General features: G+C 22.5%; 2 protein-coding genes across 3 annotated transcripts in view; one reads left to right on the forward strand and one right to left on the reverse strand.

Annotated features, from left to right (window-relative positions):
- The first annotated feature begins 4,098 nt into the window (after window positions 1–4,098).
- On the forward strand, window positions 4,099–10,702 carry LOC129606665 (sulfite oxidase, mitochondrial). Its single transcript, XM_055517095.1, has 6 exons — window positions 4,099–4,373; window positions 5,193–5,413; window positions 8,769–8,883; window positions 8,996–9,337; window positions 9,456–9,645; window positions 9,705–10,702. Exons 1-6 carry the CDS (start codon window positions 4,339–4,341, stop codon window positions 10,524–10,526), a joined length of 1,725 nt encoding a protein of 574 aa, XP_055373070.1. The 5' UTR covers window positions 4,099–4,338; the 3' UTR covers window positions 10,527–10,702.
- A 1,623-nt stretch (window positions 10,703–12,325) lies between these two features.
- Window positions 12,326–15,234, reverse strand: part of LOC129606655 (rhotekin-like) — a 96,004-nt gene continuing 93,095 nt past the window's right edge. For both annotated transcript variants that reach the window (XM_055517081.1, XM_055517083.1), the window contains exons 2-6: window positions 14,026–14,468; window positions 13,776–13,955; window positions 13,147–13,555; window positions 12,865–13,063; window positions 12,326–12,788 (exon numbers count right to left, since the gene is read on the reverse strand). In XM_055517081.1, coding sequence (XP_055373056.1) covers window positions 12,511–12,788; window positions 12,865–13,063; window positions 13,147–13,555; window positions 13,776–13,955; window positions 14,026–14,468 — 1,509 coding nt within the window. In that variant the 3' untranslated portion in view covers window positions 12,326–12,510. The remainder of the gene's footprint in view (window positions 12,789–12,864; window positions 13,064–13,146; window positions 13,556–13,775; window positions 13,956–14,025; window positions 14,469–15,234) is intronic.

Here is a 15,234-nt window from a genome sequence, read left to right on the forward strand (position 1 = left end):
CCATAAATATTATTAATCAAATTGGGAGAAAGTATATGTATAAAAACGTGTAATCAAAAATTGAAAAAATTTTACATACATTATATGGACACCTACATTTATATACGTACAATAATTTAGGCAACAAGTTTTTTGTACAATTTATTTCTGTTCTAATCAAAATAATTTCATTTCCTAAATAAGTACAATACTCGTATGAATTAACTACAATATAAGTACAATATGAATTTAGTTTTATTAGAAAAACAAAAATTATTTAAACTATTTAAAATTTGATTTGTCGAACAGAAATCAAATGAAAACTAAGGGCTCGGATAGACATGGAATTTTTAGTTTCGCAACTGTTTGATTGCTTATTTCTTAAAATATTCCACTGGTTTATATTCAAATGCGCACACATGCAACTGTATGGTCGCAAGCAATCAAACAGTTTTTAATTTTTTACAAACTGATTGCAATTTTTGTTTAACGTATTCGATTTGAATTGACGTAACAATTTAGTTGGTTAGATGTGTGTGCAGCGCATTCTATAATCAAGCTATTATTGCAAAATTGAAAACTGCATGTCTGTCTGTTCCCAAATTTTAATCAATTTAAATTGTTCAATATTATACATTATTTATTTTCAGTTTAAATACATAAATTTATGAGGTAGGAATTTTAACATCAAACACTGCTCATTGATTTTGCTCGATACGAATTTAATAGGAATATATAATTTTATTTGATCTATCAAACAAAATGTATGATCAAACAACATGCACATCAAACAATCATACTAAAATTTAATCAAATCAAACAAAATCCATGAGTAATATTTGATAGTGTAAACCCTGATCAAAATTTATCTTTATTAAATATATAGTACATATATAGGGTATATATACATACATATATAGGATATGTAGTATATCAATTATTTTAAATATAACAATATTATCTTTAATATAAATTATTTAAATATTATAATAAACAAAATTTTGAGTTTTTATTTTTATTCTTAAACAAAATTCTAAATTCTACTGTTTTTTTACTTTAATTCCTTGTTTGTTAAATAATTATAACAAAACTAGGAATTAGGTATATATGTAAATATTTTGATTTAAAATATGGTACACAATAATATTTTTTGTTTATACATAATTAATGTATGTATGTATGAATGTTCCATCCTATATAAATATTGACATCGATCTATTTATAATATAATTCTAATCTAAAAGTTTAAAATACTTCTATACTCGTATAAATATATAAAATAAATTTAATATAACAAGTTTATTAAAGTAATCACGTAGACCAAAAATTTTGCAAGCCTTACACGTGTATTTGAAAAATATTAATTAAAAAGTTGATTATTGATAAACGAATAAATACCATGTGTGTATGAAGCTACATATGTATATGCTATTGTGCAGACATAAATTCTAGTATAAATAATAATTTATAAGGAAATGCGAGACAAACTTGATTTTTTTTTAATTATATTAAAAATATTTTTATGAATATTATAGAAGATGAAATGTTTACAAACATGTATGTATGTATAGGAATATATAAACTGCTAGTCTATTTAAAAATATTTTGGTTTTTTAAAGTCAAAACAAATTTTTTATTATATAACAGAATTACAACTCTTAGTTGGCTTCCAATTTAATTTTACATTTATGATTTTATCCGGTACATGATAATAAATAAAACATAATAGTATTTTAGGTCTTAATTTAAGATTATATAAAATTTAAAAGAATATAAAATTATTACACATTATTTGTATTGTCGTAAATCGTATTAGAAATATCGTATTAAAAATACGATATTTCTCACGTAATTACACTAAGTCCTAGAAATACGACATCTTCTCATACAAGATTTCGAGTTAGGACATGATATAAATTCAGCTTATTTTTATTCGGCTTGCGACATTATTTCTAATACTACATTAAAAATTTAAAATTTTTTTTTTGTTTTTAACCGATTTTATTGTTTTTGGAATAAAAATCTATATACCGAATTTAGTTATAAGACATGACTAAAGTACACACTTCAATAATGAACTCTTTCTAGGTAAAAATTCTAGTTAGTAGTTAAAAATACGAATTGAAGTGATATAATATCAACTTAATCAAATTTTTATTTTATTTAATTGGATTTTTTTGGTTTTGTTGTCATATTTTGTTGTTTTATTAAACTTTATTACCTTTTTTTAAAAAATAGGTCAATTATATTATAAAATAGTTTGTCTTATTCACTTTTTGTTTCCATACATTTTTTTTGCCTCCTCAAACGGCAATTCGAGTTACGACAGAAATTTCTGGAATCAAAAATTTCGTATCACAAGGACTTAGTATATATTTTTTCAAACAAGTAGTTAAGATTGTAAGGTTATATACAGAATTTTATCTTTTACAAAATACTAAGTTCAAAATATTTTATTTAAAATGCTAAAATTTATATAGGACAAATAAATATTTCTTAAAACAAAAATTTATTTGAAAAGAAACGAAGTTAAAATTATTTTGTACTTTAAATTTGAATTGTTTAATTATTTTATTACAAATTATACCTACATATATACATATATCAGCATATGGAATGATAAATTTAAATGTTTTCACCTTAAATTACCGTTTACACTTAGAGGCAATCATAGGATTTTGAACTCTACTGTAGAATTCTTCGGCAACTAACGTTATCGTGCTTTAATACTTACCTGACCAATATATTTTGGTATTGTATTTGTATATTCTTCATTTTATTATTCTTTAATATTTTTTTTTTATATTAATTATTCAGTAATATTAAAATTCTAAATGATTGTAAATGATCTTTGAAGAGACACTAAAATTATCCGAGTTTTTTTTTTATCAATTTTAAACATATTTTTTTTTTTAAGCGGCTCTTTAAAATTGTAGTCATATATAACAGTATAACTATATATTATTTTTATATATTGTATACCATACGTTTATTTCATATACATACCTAGAAAGCTGCAGTAAATAACAGAAACGTGCCCGGATAAAAATTTAACAAAAAATATACATGTCGAACTTATGTATATGCATGTATATGTATATTTATCACCAAAAAGGAAAAAAAAAGATAATAAAACAAAAATTAAATGTTAATAAAGAGAAAAATTACCAAAAAAAAACCTGTTTTAAATTGAATTTTATCTCAACAATTTAAATCTACAATTTTCAAATTAAAATTTATGTACATATGCCGTTTATAATACCCATGTTATGTTATGTTATATAATAAACTCAAAACTTTGGTGTAAGTATGTATGTATGGATGAGTTTCATGAAAACATTAGTACAAATTTAATTTTTGTTTTCAATTAAGAATGTTCCCAAAATTTTAAAAATACTTTCGAAACAAAAATTACAAAAATTAAATGTGCCTCTATAAAAAAAGCCGGCTTTAAATATAACAATATTTCATCCAATATCATACGTACATGTGTATGTAGCTATACTGTCTTTGTATTTTCACTGTATGTATATTTTTAAAAAAACACAATACATATCTATTGCACGTAAACAAATTATATTAATCATAAAGGTGAAATTTCTGAACCATAAATACCTAAAATTGAATAATGTTATTTTAAAAAAAAAAAACTAAAGCTTTCAATAACAGATTTTTTATAACATATTCAACAAAGTAATGTAAACATGAATTTCTTATTATACATATATAGGTATGTATATGTTTATAAGTAAAATATAGTAATAATTAAAAACCAAAATTAAAATAATTATTTATATTTTATTTATGTATGTATGTAAAACAATAAATTTTTTTTAAAAATAAATCAATTACATACTTACATTCTATTAAATCCAAATACAATAAAATTTACATATTAAAATACAAACATAACCTCCTAGAACATAATACTAACAGTAAATATTAATAATTTCAACATTTTTTTTCTTTCATTTCATCTATTCAACTCACCATACCAATATCCTCTTCTTTTTTATTTATTAAATTGAAATATGGTGAAAAATAAAAGCTTCTTTTCAATTTGGCTAAATTGAGAGCGCAAGTAAATATTTTATTCAGTTTTTTCTGTAAACTCAACCAGAGAAGTTGTTTTACTATAGATTTTTATAAAAATTAAAAAAAATAATAACAGTAATATTATAAGATATATTTATGTATATATGTATATGAGAATTAAAATTTAATTGAACTTTCACTAACAAAATTTTTATTTCGTATTTAATTTAAATATAAATAATAAAATAAATTGGAATTGTATAAATAAAAGAAAAATCTAGTCAAGAAAAATTTGGAATCAATTAAAAAAAACGAAAGATTAAAATGAATAGTTTGAGAGCACTTCAAAAATCAGCAGGGTAAGTTTAATAAAAATTAGTTCATATGTACCTGAAATATAATTAAAAATTCTATTTGGACATTTTATAAGATTTTTGGAATAGAAAATTTTTGTTTAAATTACAAAATAAATGAGGATGTATGTATATGCATACACTTATGTACATACATACAAATAATTTAATATCTACATAATAAAATCCACTTTAAATTTTTTAAATTGAAAATTATTTTGTTCAAAAAATATTGTTAATGTGAATATAATTTAACGCAAGTAGAATTTATTAATTTTATTGTTCTGCCACCAAATATTTTATAAGAAAATTGTAGTTTTTACAACTATTTTCAAATTGATGACGTCATATGTTAATAAATAATTTTAAATTTTTTTTAAATCCAAATCCCGCACTTATTTTAAATTTAATTTTTTATCTATGTTCTACCATTTTACACATGTTCATTTTTTTTTTTGTTGGGAATTCGATAAAGATGTTCAAATACGAAAACATATGATGTATTTTTTTTTTTCCTAATTGTATGTAATCAAAATGGAATTATGTATGTACATAATGTGTGTTGATATTATGTATATAATATGTAGGTACATAAAAATTTTTATATATTTTTATTTTTATTTTTAGAAGCTTTTTTGTTTTCATTTTATTTAATTTCCTTCTTGCCTTTGGTAATTTTTTTGAGTTTTGTGGTTATTTAATATAAGTAATAAAATATGAAAATCATAATAGTACCCAACACACATGTTAGAAAAATAACAAAATATAATTTATATTATTATGAAAACAAAATGGAAATTTAATTTACATATGATTTTTTTTTAGATATTTGCATAGCCAAAAAAATTTATTTAAATTAAATAATGGTGCGATTATATCTGGCTTACAAAATTCTACTAAAATTCTAAATAATCAAAGAACAATGGCTACTACTGAAGAACCTAAAAATGATAAACAAAAAGAAAAAAGTGGTAATATTGGAAGAGATTTATTAATGGTTATTGCAGCTGGAGGTGCTATTGGTGGTGTTTTATTCGCTTATATGGGTATGTATAAATTTTATCAAGTAATCAAAAATGATTTATTTAATGGTTTTGGAAATTATTTTAGTTATAATTATTTGTTCGTGTACGAATATAAGTATATACATATAATATATTTCTTTAATTATGCTTAATGACCCTCACTACATAGATTTTTATGTATTGTCTTGTTTGAAAAGTTAAAATTTTATTAAACATGCTTTATTATATGCATATATATAGTTATCATTTTATTTATTTTAGGTCAAAAGCTTTAAATTATCAAAATGGTTTTGAAATTACTTCAATATATATATATATATATATTGAAAATTTTTGGAAAAAATATCTACAATTTCATATTATCTCTAAAAAAATTGATAACAAAATTTTATAAATAATTTTGTTTTTTTTTTTTTTTTGTTAAACAAATAATTTTCTTATTTGATTATTTAATCATATATTTTTTGAAAATCCATATGATAATTTGAAAATTTTTATAAATTGAATAACTAAATGTTAAAACAGATTTAGTTTTTTTTTATTATTTTCTTGAAAATTTTACTGAATCTAGTTTAATGTTGAATATTAGAAAATGCTTAGGGTATTTTATTACCTAAAATTAATAGAATGTTTAAATAGATTAACTTGTTTCTATAATTCGAAATCCGATAAAAATTTATGGTTCGTTTGACTTTCAATAATAATATTGTTTATCAATTTGTAGCATAATTTTTGAAAAAAAAAAAAACATTTTTTAATGGCTACTTTTAAAGTAGTTTCATTGACTTTACATACATGCATATATATGAAGTGGTTTTAATGTGAAATCTAAACAAGAACTATAAAAATATTTTGTAAGAATTTACAGCAATAATATTAAAATCAAGGTTATTACAACATTTATTTATTTATTTAAATTTAATTTATACTTTTAGGTCAGTTAACACACGCAATACTTTGTGCATAATTTTAACTTTATTCCTATTAAATTTCGTTATTATAGATGGAATAATTAATTTAAACATTTATTCTTCTTTTCAAACATGAATTAAATTCAAATTAAATTAACATTTATCTTTATATAATTAATAAATACACAACATATTAAAATATTGTTTCCTATACTCTTAATAAAGAGAAACTAAATTTTTTTATAAAATTTGTAAAATATAAAAATTAATTTTCTTTATACAATTTTTCTTTTTTCTCTAATTTTAGAATACAGAGAAAGTAAAGGTGTATGAACACATCCTTTTCATATTTGTTCGCAAAAATGATAAATTATTATTATTTTTTTGAGAATTTAAATATTTTTATGATCTAATGAAGAAGCTTGATAACATTTTCAAATTATTTCCATTTTTAGTTATTAAAAATAAAATGTATTATGCAAGTTAAAAAAAATACCTCAAATATTCATTTTTTTTTATTATTTTTAAATGCATTTAAGCTATTTTAAGAAAAAAATTAAAAAACAGTTTTATTTTAAAATATTTTTAATTCAAAAAATTAATAAAATAAGAATAAAAAAAAATCTTCCAATTAATTGTATTGTAGATGTTTAAATAAACAAAAAATTATTTTTTATATCAATATTAATTATATAATAATATGAAATTAGAACTAACTATTTTGTATGATTTATTTTTAAAAAAAATATACGAATAATAAATGTCGGATAAAATAAAATTAAAGAAATATGATTAATACAATTTATTAAAAATTATATAAAACTCAAAATTACAAAACAAAAAAAAATAAATAAAAATAAAATTCATGGCACAATGTTGACGATTTTTTTTTTTTAGTTTTCTTTGTTAATATAAAGTACCTAAATTGTATATATTTCAAGGCAAAGCATTTAAAAGAGCCTTAAAGAAATAATTTCAGACTGCTATACCATTTGCTTTTAAAAATTTCGTCCTAAATCTTTTTTATTAAGTACTTACAAGCAGTTATGTTAGTTTAATAAGAAATGCCAAGGAAGTATTATTGAAAATCAAGTGCGGCCAATTAGTCATGTAATTGAAATATGAAAAAATTAACAATTGTATTTTCTTCGCTGCCGCAATCATGATTTTTTTTCCTCTTAAGAATATTTCTGATTTCAAAACCGAAATGCTACTTTATTCAGATTTTGCCACTGTACTTTTGGTAAGAAATTTAAATCTCAATATATTTTATGTAGAATTGCCGAAAACATCTTATTCTATGGTTAATTATTTGTTTAAATATTTGCCGTCTATAGGTCGAATACAAATACAATACATATTACGATTTGTAACTTACCAAATACCATCACTGCCATTTTAGATCTAATATTGTAAGTAAAATTATATTTTTACCTTAAGCTTGAAAATTTTGAATATCAAAATATCAAAATAAAAGCAAAACCACAGCTTCAAACTATAAGAAAAAATAATATGTGATAAATAATTGTGTTATATTCTAAAATGAGCTTTTTCAATACGTGAAAATATACTTATATATTTTTTTTTTAATTTTATATTTACTTATGTAAAAAAATATATATATCAGAAAGACGAAGGTCAAGGCTATTAAAACATTATGTATGTAGCTCTAGATTATATTGAATTTGAGATAATATGAAAAGTATATTTGTGAACATGTGTTAAGTATGAAAACAAAAAAATACTGTTAAAAAAATTAAAAATAATATGCTTGTATTATCCATATATATATATCTATATATATATACATATACATATATACAAAGTCAATTCTAAAACAATTCAACTTTAATACTTGTTTGGGAGATAAAAAAAAATTTTTTTAAATGAAAACAGAATAAATCATAAATTTCTCGGTATTTTAATAAAAATATTGTGAATGAGATGGTAATATGGTACATAGGTATATGCCAAATTATATAATAACTGAAAAAAGAATTACATATTATACCTGCTTCAGTTCAAATTAAAATACAAATTAATTTTAGACTGTTGAGTTTAAAATTTCTGGTCATGCTTCTGTTTATTGTTACGAGTATGTTGTTCAATTGTGAATAAATTTACATTTAAATTCTGTTATTTAGCCAAATCAGACTAGTATTACAAAATACTTTAACAATATTTCGAAATAATATGTTTATCTTTTTGTATTTCTCTGTATTTCTAAACCAATTTGATTTGATGCTTAATTTACTTTATAGTATAGTGTAGTTATAAGCAATATATGTTTGTATGTACGTATGCATATTGTGAATTTTTAGCCTTTTCTCGCTTTTTTCAATTAAAATTACAAAATATCTACATAAATGCTTTCGCTTCTATATTAAATTGAATATTTCCAAAATCACCTTAAGTTTAAATAGAAAGGATACGCAATAAAATTAAAAAATATTTTTTGATTATAGAAAACAAACAAGTACAAGCTCAGTCAACTAAAGACAATAATTATGAAAAGTATCATAAGATGGTACGTAAAGACTTACCTACATATAAAATGGCTGATGTTAATAAACATGATACGTGAGTTAAAATATCTTGAAATCGTATATATTTATGTATGTATATTTTATATGGTGTATTAATGTGCGTGCATATGAAAAAAAAAGACGTTTTAATTCAACTATTTATATAGAGAAAAATCAATTTGGGTGACATTTGGTGTTGGAGTTTATGATATAACACCGTTAGTCCCAATACATCCTGGTAGCAAAAATATAATGATGGGAGCTGGCTCATCTCTAGAACCTTTTTGGGAAATTTATGCTCAGCATAAGACACAACAAATTTATGAATGGTTAGAAACATATCGAATTGGTAATTTAGATCCAAAAGATACATTTGTAGCAAATAATGAAACAAGTGGCCCTTGGGCAAATGAACCAATACGTCATGCAATTTTGAAACCCGCTTCCAAGCAACCTTTTAACGGAGAGCCCCCAGCAGAAATATTAGTTGAAAAATTCCTTACGCCACAGTAAGTTTCTTATTCCACTGCTTTTTAAAATTTATTACCTTTGGCCAGATTTTATTCATTAACAGATCCTCCGTTTTTTGTAACAAATTGAAAAATATAAAAATATAATTTTTTTTAGGGAAATCTTTTACATAAGAAACCATTTACCAGTTCCTGATTTAGAGGAAAATTCGCATGAGGTTGAAATTTTGGATGAAAATTCGAAAAAAACCAAAACTTTGACTATGGCTGACATAAAAAAAATGCCGAAATACACAGTAACCGCAACTATAATGTGTGGAGGAAACAGACGTTCAGAAATGCACGATGTAAAATATGAAAAAAATAAAAACGCGTTTATTAAAATTTAACAATTATGTTTTTTTAGTATAAATCTGTAAAAGGTCTGTATTGGGGCAAAGCAGCTGTTGGTAATGCAAAATGGTCAGGTGTTAAACTTCGTGACATTCTTCTATCAATGGGAGTGAAATCAAATGAAAAGCAGCATGTTATTTTTGAAGGAGCAGATTTAGATCCAGCATGTAATCCTTATGGTGGATCAATAGCATTATCGAAAGCCATGGATGAACGTGGAGATGTTATTCTTGCTTATGAAATGAATGGTCAACCGTTGACACGAGATCATGGATATCCATTAAGAGTTATTGTACCTGGTGTTGTAGGGGCGAGAAGTGTTAAATGGATTTCAAGAATTAGTGTTTCAGATCACGAATCAGATTCACATTGGCAACAAAATGATTATAAGGGATTTAGTCCTAGTACCGATTGGGATACAGTTGATTTTTCTAAATCACCAGCTATTCAAAATATGCCAGTTACATCAGCAATTTGTATACCAAGTCCAGGTGAATCAGTAAAAGTTTCTAAGGGAGTAATTCAGATCAAAGGTTATGCTTGGTCAGGTGGTGGTAATAAAGTAGTTCGTGTTGATATAACTGCTGACGGTGGTGATAATTGGATTGTTGCCGATATTATTAGACAAGGTGAAGAGCAACCTGGAAAACATTACGGTTGGGTTATATGGCAAGCAGAAATTCCGGTAAAAAAAAATCAAAAAGAAATTGAAATTTGGTCAAAAGCAGTTGACTCCAATTATAATGTTCAACCTGAAACATTTAAAAATACTTGGAATTTAAGAGGTGTTCTTAGTCATGCTTATAGCAGAATCAAAGTTAAATTACAACATTAAATAATTAAATTTTTTTTTTTTTAGTATTTTTGTATATAGTTGATAATATTCTAAATATTACTTTTAGAAAAATATTTTGAAGGCTGAATTATAGAGTTTATAAAATAAACTTTAAAACATTTTTAGAATTGAATTCATCTTTTAAATAAAATCTTTTTTTAAATATTTTGTATTTATACAAAAATTATAAATATTTTGTTTAATAAATATTTTTTAAGATACTTTTTTGTAAGTTTATACTTATGAAGATGGAAAAGATGTTAATTACATTTCCTAAAAAAAAAACTTATTAGTCAATAATTAATTAAAGATCAACAATTTTGCCATGGATATAATCTACTGAATTATATTCTATACATGTAAATTTCGGATACTTGTCACAAAACAGTTTAACTATATTACTGCGTTCGGAAATCATTCGTGAGTAACTACAAAGTAAAAACAAACGCTACTTTTATTTGTGGATTAGGCAACTGTTATCAGTATTGGTTGAATAGAAGTGATTATGGATTGCATTTTTGAATTTCTTCTTTACCATCATAGTTGTACTCTTCTTAGACAATATGGAATAAGACCAAGTAAGATTAGTATTTAATTGATTTTTAAAGTATTGCAATAGTTTATAATGTGATTAAATAACAAAATTTAATTTTTTTTTTTTTTTTGAAACAGCAATTGTCTTTTTTATTTATTATAATAATTATATTATGTAATATGTAAGTATATTATCATTTTATATATGTATATATATGATATATATGTTTATATTAAATTTAAATTTATAATAAATCATATTTTATTTTTATTTTCTGAAATTTTTAAAAATTAATTTCTTATTTTTTTTTTTTTTTTAAATATAAGAATAGTTTAAGAAATTTTGGAAGTAAAATTTTCCATTGCTAAACATAATAGAATTTTTTTGCATTTTCACGTTAAATATAATTATATTTGCCATTTATTTAATATAATTAATATATAAAATTATTAGATTCAATAAATTTTTAATCATTATTGAAAAATTATAGAAAAAAACAAAATTAAACTCTTTAATTCTTTGAAATTCTTTCATTTAAATTCAATTTGTATTTTTATTAATCTTAAAAATTCACTTGAAATTTTTAAATAGAAGTTTATCTTGTAAAGAGCTTGTAAAAACTGAAATAGTTTAAAATAGAATACATTTTTTTAAAGAAATTTAAGAGAAAGCAAATTACATTTATAAGTTCCAATTTCTTTAAAGTATTTTGATGTTAAATATTTATTGCAAATTGAAAATACTTGATAGGAGGAAAATTCTTTTACATTTTTATAATTGGTATGTTCGGCCCTAATAACATTATTATTGCTAAATTTTTTATTGCAAATATAATTTTAATAAAGAGCTTTTTATTTAAGTATTGAATTAAAAGTTGCTTAAGCATTGAAAGGATTCAAGCACATTTCTTGTTACTTTATTTGTTTATTTTTAGAGGCAACTTTCGAATAAAGTAAATTTAGCTGATAATTAAATAGTTTTTCTTTTGAAAATACTAATTGGAAAATTTCATATTTTTCTTAAACTTATAATTAAATAAATAAATGAAAAATAAATCTAATTCTAATATTAAAAATAAAAAAAAAATTTTTTCTTCTTCTTTTCAATCTCTAAACAAATTGATACATAAATAAATCTAAATCAAAAAACAAAAAAAAAAAAAATTAAATGGAAAAGAAAATTTTATTTTTTAACTTTTAAAAGAATTTAAAAGTTTTTTAAAATACAAATTTTTTTTTGTTAATTTTTTAAATACATAATTTTGAAAAATTCAAGTAAAAACGGAAAGAATATTTTGGTGATTATTAATATTAATTATAAATAATTTTGTTTGCTTTCCAATATCCACTTAAAAATATTGCAGCTTTAAGAGTTCGAAATAAAAATTTTCTTTTATTTGATATTTTTTTTTTTTGGACCTCCTCCGTTTAGTATCAGTTTTCAATTTATTTATTTTCCACTGAATGGCCAATGAGATTTTCTAGAATTTATTGATCCGATACTGCTGGCACTAAGTGTACTACTGCTATGTGTACTACTTCTTCCTGATGAATATGTTCGATTTCTAAAATCATTTAATGTTGGAGAAGTATCGCCGGTACTATTACCATTACTAACATCAACATTTGTAACAATACCGCTAACAATATGAGAATTTCCATTTGAATTTGGTATAGCAAAAATATCCTGAACATTAGGTCGAGAAGATTGTCGATTATCTAATGATTCTAAAACAAAAAAAAAAAAAACATTTTCATATTAATTGCTTATTAAATAATCGAATTTTATTTTTTCGCATTTTACCTAAAATTGGTACTTGATCATAGAATGAACCTTGCCGCGTATTTCTAACAAAATAATTTCTTGGATTATATGGTACTGCCAATTGCATTGGTTCCGATTGACATACATGTCCCCACTGATTATGTTCTCTTATAGCTTTTTTAACAGCTGAATACCATTTTAGTGCATCTGGTGCTGTTTTTGTTCTAAGTATATATTCCTATAAGAAAAAAAAAAAATTAATAAAATAAATCAACAACAAATTATAAGAACAAAGAAAAAAAAACAAAATTATATCATTACTTCAATACTTCCATTTTCTAGATTTGTTACAACCAAATCAGTCTCTCCAGTTCTTAATTTAAGTTTAGTTTCACGTGTTATACCAACAGAACGTCTTGGTTGATAACTTCCTTGAAATGCTTTTTCATCATCCCAAATTTCGACTCTAAATGCTTGAAGTCTTGCATAACCTTGAATTGGTCGTGTCGGTTCTTTTTGTAATAAACATATTTCACCATTTATAGTTGATTGCTCATAAAAATCTGGTTGAATAGCAAGACGACAACAGAAATGACCAAATAACGGTAATTTATTACTTATATTTACTGTTGCATTATTTGGATTTAAACATAAATCATGTGTATGAGCTGTATCTGAAGCTTCAGCCAATGTTAAATGTGCTGTAGCTATTAATTCAAATTTCGGACCACTAAATTGCAAAATTAAACAAAAAAAAAAAAAAAAAATTAATTAATTTGTATGTATTGTGTGTATTTGTGTGTATGTATTTGAATAAAATTCAAACAAATTAATATTTTTAGATCCTGATCCTTGAAATTCAAAGAATTACTAAATTTCTTAATTAGAGAAAATTGAGTACTATCACAAATTCACTTACAATTTAAATTTCAAAATTAAATTTTTCTTACATTTTTGTATTATTTAATTCATCCTTTAAATTGGCTGCCAATTTTCTACCTACTGTTCTTGATATTGATGAATGTATTGTATTTTTTATTTTTCTAGGTGTTGATGCAATTGATAGATCAGATTCCATCATTACAGCATAAACTTCCAATTTTAATTCAAAATCTGGAGTAATATTTGTGCTAAAATTAAATATATGTAAATAAAATTTATTTAATCTTTAAATTATGCTATTTAGAAAAAAATACTTACAATAATATGGCATCATTAAAACAAAGATCAGTTAAATTTCTATCAACCGGTGATAATAAGGATGTATCATAAATTTCTGTTCCAATTTTAGCTAAACAAAAAACTGCAAATCTACGATAATCACCTTTATTTTTAAAGTGATCTGTATCACGCCACATTAATGGCATACGTATTTCACTTAATGAAACTTTACCGCGTGGCTTTGTTTTTGCCAATGTATCTTTATCACGTTTACGACGTTGTAATTCTGCCATATATGCTGTCATTCTTTCATTTGATGTTAAAAGATTTTTAGCTGCTTCTAACATTTGTGTATTATGTGTTGTATGATTATTTAATGTATTTGATGAACCATTTCTAGAATTATTACATGCTGCCAATAATTTTGCAGAACCTTCACGCATTTTTATTTCTAAATCAATTTTTTGTTCTAAATCAAGTTCCTGTTAAAAATAAAAATAAAAATTTTTAATATTATTATACCTAAGATTTTTTAATTAAATTTTTGAAAATAAATTATGAAATTTGTTTTTTTTTAATACAAAATTATTTTTACAAGTTCATATTTGAATTGAAGAAGTTTACAGTTAACAAGAATGTTAAAAATATTCCGAGATTTAAATGTGCCTAAGCATAAAAATGGAAAATGGATTTTTGATGAGAGCATAGAAAAATTCAAATTTATAGCAAAAGAATATGATGATAAATCTGAACCGGAAATTGTATTACCGAAACCATTTCAAATTGGAGTTTTTAATTTTAAATATTCAATGGATCAAGTTGAAGAAGTTGGTGTTTTTAAAGATAAATGAAATATTTTAAAAATTAACCTTATGTTTATATTTAATATTCTTTTAAGATTATAATGAGACGCATTTTTACCCGAAATCCTTCAACATTTGATAGTGATGTAATTACAATTCAAGATGTAAAAAATTTAGTTTTATTTTTATCGCCATCAGAACTAATAACCAAAAAATTTATTGATTTTGTCTTTGAAGAAACTTTTGACAAATTTCTAAATGCTTTAATAATTTATTTTGAATATTTTCTAAAAGTAGTTGAATTTTTATTAATTGAACGTAATAAAATTGAAAGTGGAAAATTATCAGATTCTGAGCTATTTCAAATAGAACAAGTGCTATCAGAATATTTAACACAATATAGATTATTAATAGCCAAAGAATATGCTAAAGTATGTACATATGT

This window comes from Condylostylus longicornis, unplaced genomic scaffold (assembly GCF_029603195.1).
Source record: "Condylostylus longicornis isolate FDR11 unplaced genomic scaffold, ASM2960319v2 ptg000020l, whole genome shotgun sequence".
Taxonomy (NCBI): Eukaryota; Metazoa; Arthropoda; class Insecta; order Diptera; family Dolichopodidae; genus Condylostylus; species Condylostylus longicornis.

Coding starts and splice junctions, on each gene's coding strand:
- LOC129606665 (XM_055517095.1), top strand. CDS start 4,339: ATGAATAGTTTGAGAGCACTTCAAAAATCAGCAGG. Junction 5,414..8,768: donor TGTTTTATTCGCTTATATGG/GTATGTATAAAT, acceptor TTTTGATTATAG/AAAACAAACAAGTACAAGCT. Junction 9,646..9,704: donor GACGTTCAGAAATGCACGAT/GTAAAATATGAA, acceptor ATGTTTTTTTAG/TATAAATCTGTAAAAGGTCT.